Below are 19063 nucleotides of genomic sequence, written 5' to 3' on the forward strand. Positions count from 1 at the left end.
TGTGTTCAGTAAGTCTTAGGGCCCAATCCTAAGCACTATGTCATGGTGCAGGGGTGCCAAAATGGCTTCAGCTGTATCCTTTGGGGCTGGGAAAGCTGCTGGAGCTCTCCTCGAGGTAAGGAAACCTTGGTTCCCATACCCTGTATATGGGACAGACCCCATACCCTGTGTATGGGACAGACTCCATGGGTCTACTTGGAGCTGTGCCAGCTATTTAGCTGGCTCAGTACTGATGAAACCTGTGTCTGGCTCTGAGGCCCAGGAAGGGGGATAGGATTTGGTGGCAGCCTCTGTCGCCATCCTCTCCCCTCCCATGTCTGAACCAGCCCTCCCCGGAATGCCTCCCTGCTGCCTGGCGGAGAACTTGTTACTGCATGGTCCTTTTGGTCCTCCTACCAGCGCCTCTCCCTCCTGGCCACAGCAATGTGCCTTATGGCATGTTTGTGATAGCTGTTGATGGGGCAGTGCACAGGCTTCTGACCACCCCAGATCAAGCTCCCTGGCTATAATCCTATCTTATTCACTGGAAACAAACACCTCTTCCACCTCTTCCTTCATTGCCTTTTTTTTGAAGGGGGGGGGTGGAATAACCAAACTCAAATTAATTTATTTCCTGGTTCCACCTCTGTATCAGCCTCCTTACTGCTTGTTGTTTTTGTGCTGACTATTTTAACTTTCTGCTCGATCTCATCAAGCAAAGGCCTAGCAAAGATGATTGACAGCGGCCTGGGGCAGATCACTTACAAGACTTCCATGACCTATTCTGTGGACTCTGATCCATCATTAAAGAACTTCTGATCTCAAAATCCTTGTACAACTTGGATACTGCCATAGTATATTTCCTTCTAGGATACTGAAAGGCCAAAATAATATATATTGTAAGCTGGTAAGCAGTTTATTTTGCAAAGTGCAAAAGTGGAAAGGAGTAAGTTGAGAGTGTTGCCTAAGGCAATTTTATTTTTAAAGATGCTTCTCTTCTAAAGATTTATAGCTGTTTGCGCAGAAATGATTTTGAAAGAGAGAGGTATCCTGTATCCGCTTCTACAGGTTTGCCAAGGTCTTTCTAAAATGTGATGTCTGGATCCTGAGGGTCATGGCAACTTGCCATTTAAAAATTAGCTTCTATTTCTGTTTCTTTTGTCTGGTGACCTGACCTGAGAATGTTTTGTTCGCTACAGTTAATACAGTGGGGGAAATAAGCAATATCTAAACATAGATGTAATTGTTGTAAGGTGTATTTCTTGCTTTGCATTGTGTTCATTAAAGTGAGGAAAAAAACTAACCCATGCTCAGAAATAGAACTGATAGCTGTATCCATGATTGTGACATTTCGATTGTCATGTAGCTGAGGTCAGTTAAAAGAAGTCAACAGTAGTGTGCATGCAATCAAAGGCACTGTGGCAGTAAGATAATAGGCATGGTATCTGGCACCCACTTTTAGCCTATCTCATTCCAGAATTGGGTTTAAATGGAACAGTAGATGGCTACCACTACCCAAGGTGGCTAATACCACCATCTGGTTGTATTACTTACAACCAGATGGAAGCAATCTGCCTTGAGGAAACTTCTCTCTAAGAACAATGAAGACCATCCTCTAATCCAGGGGTGTCCAAAGTTTTTGGCAGGAGGGCCACATCATCTTTCTGACACTGTGTCGGGGGCTGGGGGAAAAAAAAAGAATCAATTTATATTTAAAATTTGAATAAATTTACGTAAGTTTTCATAAATGAATATATTAAAGATTAACTTATATGAATGAATGAAGGCCTTGCAATAGCTCAAGGCCCATAAAAGGCCTTGCACAAAGCAAGACCAGCCTTTCCTTTGCTGCCGCTACTGCATCACAGATGTGAAACAACAAGCAGTGGAGGGAGCCCTCATCCCACAGCTCACGCGAGAGGTCAAACAGTTGCCCTCACGCTGACAGCAGTTGTGCTGGGCCAGTGTGGGCTCCAACAAATCTCCAGAGGGCCAGAGGCTCATTGGAGACTGGGGGCTCCCTGAGGGCTGCATTAAGAGGCCTCGAGGGCGGCAAGTGGCCCCAGGGCCGGGGTTTGGGCACCTCTGCTCTAATCCCTGGAGGACCCCTTAAAAGCCAAACAGTAGCAAAGAGTTGCAGGTTGGGAAGCTTCTCCCTGAGTGAACTGAGACCAGGCAAATCAAAATAGTAAGATTTTATTAAAAGAATAAAACATCAAACAACAAGGTGTAAAGTAAAAAAATAAAAAATAAGGCACTTAAGGAAGGGCAGAATGATAAAGGACAGTTTTGGTGGTATTGGTTGGCAAAGACTAGTCAAAAATAAAACAAACCACTCATGCCTCTTCCCACTAATGCATCTTCTCTAGGCCACATCCTTTGCTGGGCTTATAGTGGTAGATCTTGCGATCTGCCATCATAAGTCCTGAGCCGGTGGTGTGGCAGCTGCTCCACTGTTTGGTAGGCCACGGCCATCACCACAAACAGCTTGAGGCTGCATGTAGGCGACAGCAGCCCACTGAACCTCTGCCATCCTCTGTTGCCACTGGTAAGGTTGACAGCGGGGTTGGTTTATGGGAGAATTTGGTGTGGTTTGGGGTGGGGAGCAAGCTGGCAATGGGAGTGGGTGAATCTTGGTGGTAATAACACATGTCAAGTTCCTTCCTGGTGTGGACCCATCCCTAGGAGTCTCCTCAGATTGATGACAGTAAAAGAGACCCATCAGAGGTCAGCCAGCCTAAGAGGAGTTAACTTGCCTCTCCTGGGCCATCTGTTCACACATATCCCCATAGTATGCAGCACCCACTCTGTCAGTGGTGCTGCATGCTATGAGCTGGTAGGGATAGGAGTGGGTTGTTAGGCTGCCCTACATACTCTTGCTAGTCCAGATTAATAGTCCTTGCACCCACACCTAGTTCGGCATGAATCATCAGATGATCCTCACATTGGACCAGGGTAGATTTTTTAAAAGGAAGATGCATGAGTCTGTTTTTTAATCTGCGGGTGTTAACGAGGCTTAACCTATGGGCTTTGATACTTGGGGGAGCACCCTTTTACCTTTCACACTTTTGGAAATCAGTTGGGGTTTGCAGTCCAGTTAGCTGCCCCGAAGCTCTTTCTGTTCTGGTTCAAAGAAAGTCAACAACAGTGACAACAAAGGACCAATGGCGACTCCATCTGAATGACTCAGCAGTCCTTAGAGGATGTGGATAATTTGTAGGAGCCTTTCAGGGTGATAGGAAGGTCCAAATCCAGTGACAATATGCAGAACAATAAGGGAAAATCAGAGTTTCACCACAGACATCCATCAGCTTGGGCCTGTAAATGTGAGCTATTTGACTCTGAACAGTTTTGTTACTGGAAGTATTTTATCATCACTGTTGGTGGTTTTGAATTCCATAGAGCTTTAGTTTGATGAATAGGGTGCTTGTCTCTCCAACTTCAATACCTACTTGTCTTCATCATTTTGAACCCAATCACATGAAAATCTAACAGCAACAGTTGTGTATACAATACAACATGTATCTGTTTGCAAAGCCAAGTGATAAAAAAAATAGCTGCTGGCAATTGACAATTATTTTCTGCCTTCCTTGGCTGAGTATGAATAAGTTTTAAAAAAATAACGTGCCAAGTAACTAGCGTTGTACTGATTTCCTAAATGTTTTTGACCTGTGGTCTCCATTCAGTTTTTAAAAATGTCATACTTTTCCCTTGCTTTCAGTTGGGGTTTGGTGTGGATTCAACATAGCATAAACCACTCATCTTTCTATCTATGTTTACATGGGAACAAAATGCAGTTGCATTTGTTTGCTATAAGGAAATAGAGCAGCATATGAGAACCATGTGTGTTTCGAATAGGGCCTGAATGGCAGGGTGGGCAGGGGTGGGTGTGTAGAAGACAATCCCAAGAATAGGATTTTGAGAATTGTTCATAGTGTCAGAGAGCTCTACTGGTGTGCTAGGTAGCTGATCTGGGGGCATGAATCTCATCCTTGGCACCATAGATTTTTGAGGGGAAGACTATGACTCAATGATAGTGTACCTGCCTTCCGTGCTTATTATTGCTAGGTAGAGTTTATCTGAAATCCTGGCTACTTGCTGGCAGTTCCTGTAGATGACATTGACCTTCTTGATGGATCAGTGGCCAATTCAGCAGTGCAACTTACTGTGCAACTTCTACTATGCACTACTACTTCATCAATTTATATAAGCTGAATAGCTTCAAAATTGAATGTATTGTTACTATTTAACATTTATTTATTCACATTGTCATGCCAATCCTGATTTTATGCTCTATCTTAAATTCTTTTGTTTATTTTAAAACTCAGCATTTACATTTTGAAAGTGCCACCTCTATGAGTCGGTTGAGACCAAAATAGCTTTTCTTTTTTTAGCTGTTTCACTGAAGTACCAGGGCATATTGCTACTTGTTCTTGTGGCTTGTCCTTCAGTATCACCACTTCTGCTGTCCCTTGATGATGAACTTGTTTCTTCCATCATCCGAAATCAATTACTTGTCAAACCAAATTCTGAGTGTTGGCTAATTTATAGTGAAATGTCTCATGAGATTTTTTTTTCTTTTGCTTTTAAAGAATGATATAGCAAGTGAAACATATGGTGAATTGGTGCTGATGAATATGTCATTCTATCATTTCTAAACTAGAAAATGACAGATGGAGAGATCTCAGCAGGAAATGTCCCCTCCAGATCGAGCAGCCAAGTACCAACATTTGGGACTGCTTGCCTGACAAAAGCGAAGAAAGCTCCATATGGCAGAGAGAAACAGCTAGCACATGCTCGGTGACCAACTTGATCAAAGACCTCAGCCTTAGTGACCGCAATGGCAATGCCTCAGCACCTCCCAGCAAGCGCCAATGTAGGTCTCTTTCCTTTTCTGATGAGATGTCTAGCTGCAGGGCTTCATGGAGGCCTATAGGATCGAAAGTCTGGACTCCGGTAGAAAAGAGACGGTGTTATAGTGGGGGAAGTGTCCAGCGCTACTCCAATGGATTTGCAACCATGCAGAGGAGTTCCAGCTTTAGCCTCCCTTCCAGGTCAAACACTCTCTCATCCTCCTCCTATGACCAGTCTGGATTTAGCAACCGATTTGGATGTCAGCCATGCCAAGGAATGAGGAGGTCAGCCACTTATGGACAAACAAGTGATATTTGGGGCAACGATCACAGTTCTGTAGAATGTGGCAGGGTTGACATCCAACGTTCACTCTCCTGCTCCCATGATCAGATTTCCTTTTCGGAATATTGTCTGCCCTCAGCAAACAGCACACCCGCCTCGACGCCAGAGCTCACAAGGCGCTCCAATGGGCTCTCCCGAAGCCGGTCCCAGCCATGTGTTCTCAATGACAAGAAAGTTGGAATTAAACGACGGCGGCCTGAAGAGGTAAAGGAACAAAGACCTTCACTGGACCTTGCCAAGATGACCCAGGTAAGAACTGATGACATCACTGAGGAGCAATGTGGCTTGGCCAAACATTTATAAAACACAAAAGGCATATATTACATATAGACAGCATGCCACACTCTGAATGAAAACTGAGGTGGTGATGTTTCGCAATTAAGAAAACCAGGAAGCTGAGTGTTTTCTTAACCTGATTGAATTCTACATTATATTTATTTTGGGGTGGTAGAGGTCATCGTTACTGGTTCCTGATTCCTTTTTGTCAGGAAGATACAGATTCTTTTTCTAAAAGATGTGAAGTTTTTGACCCTGCTCCTTCAGAGTGTGCAAAACTCAGGCGCATTCCCTATTCAGAAAACTTACCTGTTGAAACCTTTTCCTGTTAATAATCTAAGACTCGGATACCTTAATTTCTCACAGCTCAGTATTATTAGAACACAGCTCAGTATTTATTATTAGAATGCCCTTGTGCTTCCTATAGGTAGGCAGAATGTGCTTCTGGTACTTTGGCTGTTTTAAAAAATTGAATTCCTTCATGAAATTGAGAAGGGGCACTTTTGAGCACATGCTGTGCAAAGCGGACGAATCCTCAAGGGTACTTAGTGTTGGCTTTTTTTCTGTTTAATTCTCAAAATTGGGGACATTGCTGCCTTCAAGCTGAGCCTTGGCTTCTGTATTTTTCCACTTAATTCTCACATTTCATTTTTCAGTTACTATAACACATGGCAAAACTTTCCTTTTGAGCTGGAAATTCAGAGTGTGAACCGATAAGTGATGTGTGGGGCATATCAAGAGAAGATGCTGCTTCCGTAAATTCTAAATGTCCAGGATCAATTTTACTTGCTATGGGGGCTTTAAAAGTATATGACCATAACTAAGCTGCAATGCTTCTTCAAAGAACAGTATTCCAAACCAGCTTTATGTTCTTATCGTAACAGCCAACGTTTTATGATTCAGTATTTCTATTGCCAGTAACTTGCAGGCAATAGCACTTTTGCAGGCACTTGCTGATAGTACAACGATACTTTTGTATCAGCCAGAGTCAGGGCTGGCCAAAGACCTCCTGGCACCTGAAATAGCATGCAGAATTCCTGGTGATGTGCCAGCCTCTGCTTTCCCCCTTCCCACTCTGGGTTGGAAAAGGAAGAGGGGGATGAAGCAGAAAAGGTGTGAAAGAGAGGTGAGTAGTCCCCTTTTCCACACTTCCTTTTCCACTCTGTCCTGCTCTTCCTTTTGCAGCGAGTTGTAGGAAAAGGAGAAATGGAGGTAAACACACAGAAACGGGCACCCTCCACTGATCTGCTGCCTGCGGCAACCACCTCAGTCAGCCTCTGGAGTGGGCTGGCCTGTGTTAAAGATAAATTAGGGTTTCAAGATCTGATCGCTTTCCTATTCCCCTCCGTAGTTGCAGTGCGGTGGGTTACGTGTACACATAAAGGTATGCACCAGGGTGTTCAGGGATGTGCAAAAACACAGTAGCAACATATGCGTTTGAAATAATATCAGCTATATAAATTACAAACATTTTGCAAATACGAAGGGTGCAGTTTATGGAAATGGTACACGTGAAATGGCTGCCAAGTGGTACACAAGTGAGGAAAAAGCTGGGAACCACTGCTGTAGTGTATTAATCCTGTTTTCCTGGCCTACTTCCAGATTTACTTTATTGCCCTCTGCCTGCTGAAAAAGCTCTCATTCTGCCCCCGCCAAGTTTCCACTGGCTATAATATCCTTCTCAACATAGTTAACATTGCCCTTGTGTACTTAAAGCAGCTGCTGCGTCTCCATGAAGAATCAATCCCGTCCCATAATTCAGACTGCCTTGAGTTGCATTAAGATCTCTTGGGATCCTTCTTAATAAATGATGCCACATGACTGCGCAATCTATTTTTGTTAACAGCAAATTTCCGATGCAGGTACAGCAGATTAGCAAAGCTGTTGTTGTCCTCTGTTTCCCCTTAGCTGGCAGAATGACTTTTGACACTGGAAACTCATTTGTTTTCCTTTTCTGAGAACTTTTCTGATGCTTTACAATCCTTCATGACTCAATGGGCAATTGAATAAGTTCATTTTCTTTTGTGTTTGAGAGAATGAGTTTTTCCTTCTCTAGAGAAGTTCAGAAGATAAAAAGGGTAAGAAAATAATATGCTCGGGTGACTTCAGGGGTAAACGCAGCACATTATTCTGTTCTGCAGTTGAAAATGTGCTTTGGGTGAAATTTAATATGCTAAGCTGCTTTTATTAGCTAATAAACTGGATGGGTAGTAAAAACAATCTTATTATACTTTATGTCCCGTGTTGAAATCACACAGCTAGTATCACTGAAGACCTTTTCATTTTCTTGTACTTGTGGAAACAGTTTAAAATATATAGTTAGGTGTGTTTTAACAGGTATAATATATAGGTCGTTTTGCTTGTTCCAAGCTAGTATCCAACAAAGTAGCAGAAGTTGGTAGCAAAAGGTGTAACAGGGACCACTGAATGAAATGAACCCCTGTGGCTGGGTTAGTTTGTCATTAGATTGGGCTCCAGGTACATTGAACACACATTAAAGGAGAATGTAGGAGGCTTATAATTGCTGTGGCAGCATAAGTGTAAGAAAGGCAAATGTGAGTGATTCTGAAAACAGTACAGTAATTCTGCTCTTTGCAAGCCCCCTTGAATGGCACTGCCACTGAGCTGTCTGGATGCCTTTTTGAACTTGCTCCTTGGAGCTTTGAAGGTGAGTTGCTCTGTCTGGCTCTACACCAAAAGGCAAGATGACATCAATTTCCCTGTTGGGCAATATTGTTCAACTGCTATGGGCTTGTTCACACACCAGGCCTTGACCTGGCTCCAAGGCAGGCCACTACTAGGGGAATCTGATTGTTGAGCAAGCAAATGAGGATCAAAGGGACCAGAGACAGGAGGTCAAGGACAAATGGGTTGTCAAGTACTGCTTTATGCAGGCCAGGCAAAGCTGTTGGTCAACAGCTATTATAGGCTGGTCCTTGGGCCCTTGAGTCAACTGGGCTGAAGAGCAGTCTCAATTTTGGCCATTGTGTTAGCATCACTGTGTGTACCAGAGAGCAGCCTGATAACTCTGGTCACTGTGCCTGAGCCATGCTGCTAGAAGTCCTGGTTTGAAACCTCCAGTGCCTGAGATACTTTTAATGAGGACCACACTCAACAAGATTTGAGAGATGCATGACGATCGGTCTCCAGATGGTTGTTTGCTTTTACTGAAAGACAGCAACAGGGGGCTCTGCATTTGATTGGAGCCACGTGAGTAGTACATGTATGTGCTTAATGCTTTCTCTTCAGGAAAGCCACCCGTTCCAATCAGAATCGCTTCCCCTCCAGCTGCATTTCTGACCTACAGATGAAAAGATAAAGGACCCCAAGCAACTACCTCCACTTCCCCTGTTAACTCCACACCACCTTCATCCCATTCTCTGTTGTCTCCTTAAATAGATTGTATTTCCTGAATCTGAAATAGACAGAGTCTCTGCCCATCTTTTCACTCTATATAAAGCACTCTCTCTATATAGATGGTAGCCTACCAATCCTAATACTAATATTATTTTCTCCTTCAGGGAAAAAGCAGCTGGGGAACAATTTGTATTTGAAAAACAGACAATAGATTAAGCACCCCCTTCTCCCCACTGCTACCGCAATTACATTTGCAGCCCCCTGTAGTTGCATTAATAAAATAATGTTAGGCGATGGCTCGTATGTCTGAATCTTGTTTTAATCTTTGACTCTAAATAATCATATGTAAGCTAGCTTCTTTCTGGCTGTTTGGAACCTTGATGGAGAAAGCAAACTCCCTTCAAATAAATATGCTTATAAGATAATTTGTGTAACAACTATTAAGTTAGAGACTTTCTTGTCATTATGGTTCAGCTAAAAATCCATGTTTTATGCAACTGGCTGTTCTCCAGATTACTTCTCCCTACTGTAGTTATTTTTGTAGCTTGTTCATCTGAATCCAAAATACTTGGATACTATTCCTACTTGATCCTGGAAATTGCCAAACAGGAAGAGCAGAGCTGTGTGCCATACTAACTTTTGAGTATTTATAACAACCATGTTATAAGTTCTGTTTTCACACTCTAAATATACATTGTGTTTCATGGTGCCCCCAAGCAGCAGTGGTGTACTGTATCTGACAGTGACAAAGAGCAGCACAATATGTTCTGCTGTACAGCAGGGTTCCTGCTGTGCAAGACAATACAAAATCTTTTTTACCATGTCTTTGTGAGTGAACAGTCTCTCTTGTGTGGGGCCTTGTGTGATCTCACCATCTGGAAGGAGGAACTAAATAAATTAGCCCCAAATGGTAGATCAGAGTCCTAAAAAGCCCAACATGATGGAATACTACAAGAAAGCATTCAGCAATGCAGGCGTCCATGTAATTGTAATTATGATTAGCCGTTTTCATCAGACGAAGCTGCTTTTGATGAAATGCAAAGATGCAGTCACATTCTTCTGATTTGTGCACGACGCTATTTCAGTAATGCTTCTTGTATAGCGTCTTGTCTTAAAACTACCTTAGGGAGAATCAGAAAACAATTTCCATCTAAGGATGGGCTAAAACCAATTAGGATTTTTCAGACTGGAAATGGAAAGCCTAAGAGTAGATATAGCTGAGATGTGAATGGATGGGGGAAATGGGGATAGGGAACAATTGTCTACCTGTTCACAGAAATTCAAAAACTAAATTACATCTGGTGAATTAAACTACAACAGGGCTAATAGGATAATAATACATGCTTGCTTCATATTTTGCAAGGACTATAAAATGATAATGTATGTAATGTGCTTTGAAACACAGGGTTATAAATAGTAATGTTATTGTTATTTAACTTTAGGGAATAGAGTACCAACAGCTACTAATTATGAGTAGGATATTCTCATGGTTAACCTAAGTGTTCAGCTGCTGCAAGCTTGTTGAAACTCCTTAGTTCTCCTATTATACACTTCAGACATCTGTTCATTGTTAGATACAGGATACTTGGCTCTCCAGACCATTCATTTGACCCTTTAAGATCTGCTGTTATGTTTAGGCAGGGTTGGCACTTGGGGTGAGCCAGATCAGGTAGTGACTGAGGGACCACACTCCTCAGAGGGTCCATCTGGCCAGGCTAACTCTTGAATCCTTAGCTCTGTTGGCAATGCTAGCATCCAGTACAAACCTGACCCTTATAGGGCTGACCGTGCGAGGACCGTGTTATCATGCAAGAACTTTGGAACAGGTCAACTGTAGTGTAAGATCACACACCAGTGGACTGGGAATTTAAAAAGCATTCTGGTAGCTGCACAATGAAGCCATTTACAATTACTTGTGAAAGTAGAATTTTGCCTAAGGCAGTAGACTCCTTTGGGAGACTTAGAGCTCTTGTTCTCCATTCTTCCTGAGATTTTTGTGTTTGACCAGAGGCAAATCACTTAGCTTTTCTGTTCTCAAAGAGTTGCTGTGAGGCTTTGCCAGTTGATGTTTGTAAAGATTGGTGAGATTCCTAGAAAGTGGTACTTATGTTTAAAGGAATCCAATACACAGGGCATGAATGGCACGGAGAGTACAGTTCTATGTTCAGGGTTCCAGTTCAAAAAGGAACCCTCTGTATGCCTCCTCATTTAATTTGTTCCTGGTTATTCCATCCCTTCTTGTATTGGGAAAATGTTTTCAAACTCTAATGGTTAGGTTCAGGTTTTCTAAAATTCTGTATAGAAAACTCCAAAGCAGTGCTCAAATTACAAAGGGGGGAGAGAAGACCCAGCCACCCCCCTTCTCTACTGTTTTTTATATATTTCATGAAGGGCTTTCCTACCTTTTCCCTAATAATTTGAACGCAGCTCCAAGGCTCAGGAAGATTTGTGACTGTAGTACTGGGTGCTGGGTCATCTCTAAAGAATACATAAAGGAAATGCATACAGTTGGTGAACAACAAGAAAAATCAGTTGCAACAAATAAATGGTTGGCAACCTTCAGTCTCGAAAGACTATGGTATAAGCCTACAGCACCTGGTATTCCCAAGCGGTCTCCCATCCAAGTACTAACCAGGCCTGACCCTGCTTAGTTTCCGAGATCAGACAAGATCAGGCATGTGCAGGGTAACAGTTGCTGCTCAACAAATAAATAGTAAAAAACCTTAGACATAGTATTTGTGAGTTGCATTAACTTACATCGGATTTTCATGGATGTCTGCACATTGAGGATGTGAGCAAAACAGTATTCTGTAGCCCCAACCCTACTGATTCCAGCCACTGATGATAATGGACTTGGAATTTCTCCATTTTTTTTTTTTTTGCCATTCTTCATTTAATTTGGATGTACTTGAACTGGACAGGATCAAAAAGAGCTGCTGAGCAGAGACCCCTATGTTTCCGCTTCTCTGTGTGCTGTGCTTTTATCTGCCATGCTGTTGGCTATCAGTACTGTCATCCCTGCCATAATCTATTTCTCATAAGGTCACGGCCATTGCAAGCTCTGCCTCTTTGATCTCACATTAATAAAATAATGGGTTTATCTTTGAAAATGCCAACAAGGCAATTCCGCAGAGACTACCTGCAATTTTTGACTGGTTTAATTGTGTATACCAGTGGTTCTCAAACCCTCTGGGACAGTTTGAGAGCCACTAAGTTCTTGCGTGGGCAGGAGGGGGGAGGCAACAGGGGTGGGGGAAGGCAGTGGCGTGATCCCCAGGATTGCGCTGCTCAGGGGGGCTGCAGGGTCTTGGGTACATGTATCCAAGCCGCTGCAGCCTCCTGGGGGTGTGGGGAGCCCGGCACGACCTGCAGCAGGGCTTCCTTTCACTGCTGCGGGGAGCCCTGCTGCAGGTCGCGCCGGGCTCCCCGCAGCCCCGGGAGGCTGCAGGGGCTTGGGCATGTGTACCCAAGCCCCTGCAGCCCCCCTGAGAGGCACGGTCCTGGGGATCGCACCGCTGCCTCCTCCCTGTCTCCAGGCTGCCCCCGCCCCTTAAGGGGGCAGGGGCCAGGGCCTGCAGGCTGTGGCGTCATGACACCCCAGTTTGAAAAGCCCTAGTGTATACTTATCATGGCTGAGTTATGAGAGAGAAAATGACATTAAACAGTACAATTGGGTAAGAAACCTCACTCCAGAATGAGGAGGAAGGAAGGAAGGCAGGCAGGCAGGCAGGAAGGCAGTAACTTTGGTTCCTTCTTTGGAAGAGGAAGCATTTGTCTAAATCAGCCATTTTCAAACACTGTGCCGTGGCACACTGGTGTGCCACAGGAATTTGGGGGAAGGTCATTTATTAATAGGGCCAATGGGAGATGTGAGCCCCCTCTGGCAGCATGGTGTACCTTTTCAATTGTCAACTACCTGGTGGTGTGCCTTGACCACTTTACTGCCTTGTCAGTATGCCGTGAGATGAAAAAGGTTGAAAATCACTGGTCTAAATGAACTGTTTCCATTAATTTGTCTACTTTATAGAACCTCAGGCTGTTGCTCTGTTGATGCTGAAAGAACTAATAGTGAAGATACTATACAAGATTCATCTGTCTGAAGAATTTATGACCTGGGACTCTGGAAACATGAAACTCAATCCCAATGTTGACAACACATTTTTCTAGGCCTCAGTTCTGTGTATGCTTAACTATGGAAGGAGCCCTGTTTAATTCATGGATCTTCCTTCTAAGCAAATATGTATAGGATTGCAATGGGCTGTAAAGAAGCCCATTCTGCCTTTTCTTCTGCCTTGTAGCACACTGATGTCCACATCAGAAATGTTTTGCTAATTGGATGAAGGCACTGAAGGCTAGGTTAAAAAGAAAGTTCATAGAATTGTTAGTGCAGTTGGAGATCCAGCAGGCATGTTTACAATAAGGCATGTATTGATAATCCAGAGTTTATCCAGAAAAAGTTATGATTATCCAGAAAAGTACTTCTCTCTCATTTAACTTCTTGCTTCTGTGTATAGTGTGTTGCCACCATCACCATGTAGCCAATTCAGCATGACTTGCTACCACGTTGCATCAGTGACCTGCATCAGTTGACAACTAATTCAGATGCATCCCTTTTGACATAGATGTGTGCATGGGCTTGTTCCAATGAGCACCATGCATTGTCCACAACTTTAATTTTTTTTTTTTTAATGTTTGGAAAGGTAATTTCCGCACCACCAGCAGCAGCAGACTAGATAGAGAGGGATGCTGGTGGGCAAACTTTTATAATCGGAGCTGTTTGGACTATGCTTATTTATCAAGAACCCTGTTTTGTAGATTAGCAGCACTCAGCACACAGATTTGGATAATCCCCAAATCTGGGGATTTGGTCCAGTGTGTTTGGACCAGTGTGGTTTGTGGGTCCAGTCGTGCTGAATCTGCATCAGTAGAGCAATGAGGACTGGGCAGTGTAGGCTGAAATAGATGTTACCTGCCACAAAAAGGGCTTTGAAAATAGTTTAAAATTGTGCGTGCAACAATTGACTTTATTGTGTGTGCTCAGCAGTAGTGTTCACACCTTCCCCCCCAACAGCTTGTACATTTCAGTAGGGTTTGACTTGGGAGTTTGTGCATACACAGTGGGGTTTCCTTTGTTGCTAATGCTAGAGTCTGATGATCCCACTTCAAAACCATCTAGTTGTAAGCTCTGCCCAACACCTTCAGAAGCCTCCATCTGCAAATAAGCTTTGCATCCCTGGACTGAAAGCCTGCCTCTGTGTTGACAACTAATTCAGATGTATCCCTTTTGACACAGATGTGTGCATGGGCTTGTTTCAAAAAGCTGTTCCAATGAGCACCATGCATTGTCCACAACTGGCCCTTAATGCCATCACTATTTTGAAAGGAATTTTGTTCCTCAAGCGGCTCAAGGGTGTGAATTGTGCAAATATCTGCAGCTCCTGCAGGGATGTCCTCCCCTGCTGCCCCCTATGGAGAAAGAGAAAGGAAGGCTGCCATGTCCTTTGAACGCTGAAAAGCTTTCGACTTGAAAATATGTGTGTGAGAAACGCTGTACTCGGGCCAGTTTAGGTATTCACAACCTCCAAGAGTATATAACACTTCACTTTGGCATTTGAGGAACTGTAAGTGGGGTTTTGTGTGTGTTTCTTTTTGTTCATGTAGCAGCAGCACAGCTGCTCATAGGGCTTCCTTTCCCCCCTTTTCTGTTTTTTAGCCCTGTTTTAATCCCTGACATCAATCAAGCCACAACACTTAAAGAAGCACAAAAGCTCAATTTGTTCTAGTATTGCCCTTGACATGCTTTTCTCTCCATTGGGGAGCAGGGGGACAGAGCTGTGATGTAATAGAATAGAACTGCATTAACTTCTCCTAGTGATGGAAGAAGGTGAATTGCAGTGCTGAGCTGTTCGCTAAATCACGCTGCTTTGGACATGACTTCTCTTTGTAGGTGTAGTTAGTCTATCAGGGCGCAATCCTAACCCACTTTCCAGCACCGACATAAGGACAATGCAACTTGTGGGTAAGGGAACAAACATGACCATACCTTGATGAGGCCACTGTGATTGCCCCCACCTGCAGGATGCAGCACATTCCCCACTGACACAACTATGCCTGTGCTGGAAAGTTGGTTAGGATCGCGCCCTCAGAGAAATTGTAACAAAAATTCATTCTGGTATGGGTTTGTATATGCTTTGGGTGTCCAGATTCCTTGGTCATTGGTGGCTTAAGATAATATACTGAATTCTGATGGGAAGCAGGACAGTATCGAACAGCTAAGGCAAGGGGTGGGTTGTAGTAGGGTTGTGGGTACAAGGCCAAAGCTGTAGCAGGCAAAGCTGGTGGATCGGTGGTAGGCTATTGGAAGGAAAGTGCTGAGAGGAGATGCAAAGGCCATAAAATCCCAGCATGAGACATCAAGTGCAATGACCTGTGGGGTATTCAGTTTCCTTTTCTCTGCTGTGCCAGGTTATGTTCCTGACGGACCAACACCATGCAGATTGTCATGAGGCATGAAAGAAGCAGCCCATATTGCTTCTCGGGGTGGTGATGTGGTTAGGGTGGGGTCCCAGAGACCCGGGAGCTGGTTTTTTCTGTGCAAAATTAGATGCAGCTTTAATCACATCTCCCCTTACATGCTCCCTTTTTTTTCTTGCAGGGTAGCAGGCATGGCGTCGGGATCCATGTTGGAACCACTGAAGGAGGCTTTAACCCTGCCCCTTTGTTGTGGTCTCAACCTGGATCAAGCCCTCCACGTGAACATTTTGTTTTGCTCTGGGGAAAAAAAATATATTGGCTCCCATTGGATCAATCTAAAGTTTAGGATAGTCGACACATGAGAAATTCAACAGAAGAGTCATGACCACCTTCAGTGCTGAGAAGATTCCACAGAGCCCACAAGGGATGGCAGGACTACATTAAAAACATGGAAGCCAACTCAGCATGTTCTTGGTAATATGATAAAATAAGATCTGAAATTGTTTATAACAGAAAAGCTTCCTTTCAATTCAGTGGCTCCCTCATCCCATCACTCTTATGAAAAGTGGCACTTCTTTGATTTTTGTGCTGTATATGAGTTTGTGCTGAAAATGCAGATCAGAGCTAAGAACAAACATTTTAAAGAAATATGAACTTGATTTGACCAGATTTTGAAGTGGGTGTTAATTGCTTCACTTTGACCAAAAGTTAAACAAAGCTGCTTTTGAAAGGCAGACATAGCAGCCTAAGGCAATGCAATTGGAGGAAGGGCCGAATTAAGACAGAGGAAAAAATACCTCCCCTACAACTGAATATACTAATCTAAATGCAAGAGACATGGTGATTAGGAGTATTTTTCAAGTTATTAGAGGCTCTTGTTTTTCAAAGAACAAAGAAAGGCAATAATGCTGGAATATTTCGTATTGGTATAACAAATTGTCACTAAGAAGGAAAACTAACATAATTCAGCATCAGGGAATTGATTTGACTAGGGTATAAATGTGTAGGCTGAGACAAGTACTAGTGTAGTACAGTGAATAATAGCACAATCCTATGCATGTCTATTCAAAAGTCTCATTGTGTTCAATGGGGCTCAGTTCCAGGAATAATGTTACAGGACTGCATCCTGAGCTGCAGATCTCCATATATTCTACTTAAGTGGCCTTAGGCAAGCCAATCTTTCTTAGCCTCTGTCCTTCCAACTGTAATATTTTCTTTATAGGTTTATTCTAGAGGTTATCTCAAAGATAGTGCACGTGAGTTGCTTTGCACACTCAAAAAGAGCCAAATGCTGTTTTGTTGTGTACATATGTTTGCCCAATTGTCTATCAGTCATGTTTAAAGTTGTCAACAACCCTCATGGTTTTTAGACAGCCCACAAACTTTGTATCAAGGACAGTCTCTTTTCAGGATAGGTTTATGTTGAAAAAGATGAAAGAGTGATTAGATGCTTTAGAAATGTAATCTGGGAAGGAGAGATGGAAGGAGACCTCAGAAGGCAAGGAACACAGACCAAGAAAAATGAGAGACTGCTAAGACACTGGAAGGGCCCAATTTTCACGGGGGCCGTCCTTTGTGCTGTGCCATTTCTGTCAAGGCGTCACTTCACAGAGCACCTGACCTACAAAATGATACCTCAGCAGAAGCAGCACAGCTTAAAGGGTGGCCCACGTGTTCAATGGGTTCTCCCAGCCTGAAATTTGAGCACTTCCATATCTTGAAAATGTGATCAAGATTTGCACATCTTCTCATTCTGCCATGTGCAACCTGTGAGTTCCTATGTTAGAACAAAGTGCTTATTTCTGGCTGTAATTTTTTAAATGATGTCACTTCCTACTTAAGGCACTCCTGCCCAACGTTGCATATATGCAACAGGGATCAAATGGGTACACCTGTGGGCTGGGCAGAAATGGGTTTATAACATCACTTATGGCCCTCAGCAGGTTAGAAGCAGCATGAATGCTATTTGGCCCATTGTATGACACCCTGATCTAGGCCTTCCCAACTAGTTCAATCCAGAGTTCAGTAAATAGGGCCGCTTGGTGGTCATATCATGTTGTATCACTTGGAGCTGCCGTCTTCGTTGAGGTGAATGGGGCAGTTCAGTGCTTGGTTTCTGTGTTGGCGTGGCTCCACCCTTAAAGATTTGCTACACTGGAGATTATTTTGCATCTGAGTAAGTTCCTGCTCTCTTTGCTTCATGTTGGACTTGGGCTAGAAAAGACCTATGTTCAAATACCTGCTCAGTAATGAAACTTACTAGGTCGCTCTCAGCCTAATCTACCTCACAAGGTTGTTGTGAAAATAAAGGGAGCAGGAGGAGCCACTTATACTGCCTTGCGGTCCTTGGAGGAATGATGATTAATGTGAAATGTGATTAATGTAAAAAATAAAAACTATACTAGAGTCTGAACTCTGTGTTCAGTCATATTGTTTAGTTAGAAGTTGATATCTGACTGAATCGCTAAACTTTTGCGTTTCTGCCAAACAATAAAAAAATTATTTTAAAAATCGCATGTGTTTCCCATCCTTCTTCACAGAGCTCAGGATGGCATCTGTGAGGGTTATTCTGTGTTATCATTGCAATAACCCTGAGAGGATAGGGCTGACATATGGTGATTGTTTTTGTGGCACAATGAAGATTTGAGCTCATGGTTTTCAGTCAGTGTCTGCCACTATGCCACACTGGCTTTTCTAAGCTTGTCACTTAAAAAAAAAATGGGGGTGGTGGTGGCCCAAAATAACACAAAGAAACTTTGTCACTTGTTGCTTTGCTTGGCTATGTTAGCTTTACCAATCGGGCTGTTCCTGGGGTAAGTCCCGCATTGCAAACAAAGCATATTCATCCCTATCTTGATTGCCTAACACGCACAAAGTGGTTTTTCCACAGCCTGAAGACATAAGGCAGGGAGTGGGAAATCATGTTTTAAGGCAGCATGTAACAGAAATTACAATCAGTCACTTCTGCCTTAGTCAGACTATAGTAGAACCACCATGTTCAGTAAAACAATGTAGATGGCTCACAGTCTATTCTACTTAGAGACACTGGCCTCTGTTCAGAGATCTAGATGTGTAGGTGCCTTCCTACGTAATAGGTTAGTGCCTCTGAGAAGAATTTATCAGGAGGTACGAAGTTTCTTTTGGGCCCTTTCTTTCTGCACTGGATCATAATTTCTATGACAATATACAAAACGGTGTAGGATTACACAAAAATGTCTTTACACAATATAGTAAACATTTTCTGAAATCCCAGAAAATTTTCAGTCTCCCCTTCTTTGGTTCCCAGGTTCCCTTTGTGACCCTGGGCCCATGTACAATTTACTCCCTGCACCCAGCTCTCATGGGACCTGTGGTTAATGATGTAACTCAGTGAATTTTGGAAAGCAATAGTAATGTACATTGAAAGACTGAAGAAGGGACTGCAGTCCAGGGAAGGTGTGTAGAAGTTCTCTCTGCTGTTTATGCCCCATTCAGATCCATTACAGTTTCTGATCACATAAGAGAAATGGTTTCCAAGGTTTTTCTTGATAAGTACTGTGGTTACTAAAATTCTTTTCACTTTATTAATAAAACTGAAGGATATGTCTATTGTTATTTTATGCCAAAGCCACAATCTAATAGCTAGATTGACACAAAATCTTAAACATGCGTTTGCAAGCTTTCTCCAGACAGTGAAGCTTGCCTAAGACTTTTGTTTCTTTTTGGTTGGTCCTAATGAAGATATTGCTAGATGGTGACTTTTTAAATTGTTAGTGATTTTTTTTGTTAAAATCAAAATTTA

General features: G+C 43.0%; 1 protein-coding gene and 1 pseudogene across 3 annotated transcripts in view; one reads left to right on the forward strand and one right to left on the reverse strand.

Moving 5' to 3' along the window:
• The window catches only part of FAM53B (family with sequence similarity 53 member B), a 149273-nt gene that overhangs the window by 70411 nt on the left and 59799 nt on the right, over positions 1 to 19063 (forward strand). For all 3 annotated transcript variants that reach the window (XM_066620969.1, XM_066620970.1, XM_066620971.1), the window contains one exon: positions 4643 to 5424. In XM_066620969.1, the coding sequence (XP_066477066.1) occupies positions 4643 to 5424 (782 nt within the window). The remainder of the gene's footprint in view (positions 1 to 4642; positions 5425 to 19063) is intronic.
• LOC136646360 (5S ribosomal RNA) lies at positions 11392 to 11511 on the reverse strand (annotated as a pseudogene).

This window comes from Tiliqua scincoides, chromosome 3, assembly GCF_035046505.1.
Source record: "Tiliqua scincoides isolate rTilSci1 chromosome 3, rTilSci1.hap2, whole genome shotgun sequence".
Taxonomy (NCBI): domain Eukaryota; kingdom Metazoa; phylum Chordata; class Lepidosauria; order Squamata; family Scincidae; genus Tiliqua; species Tiliqua scincoides.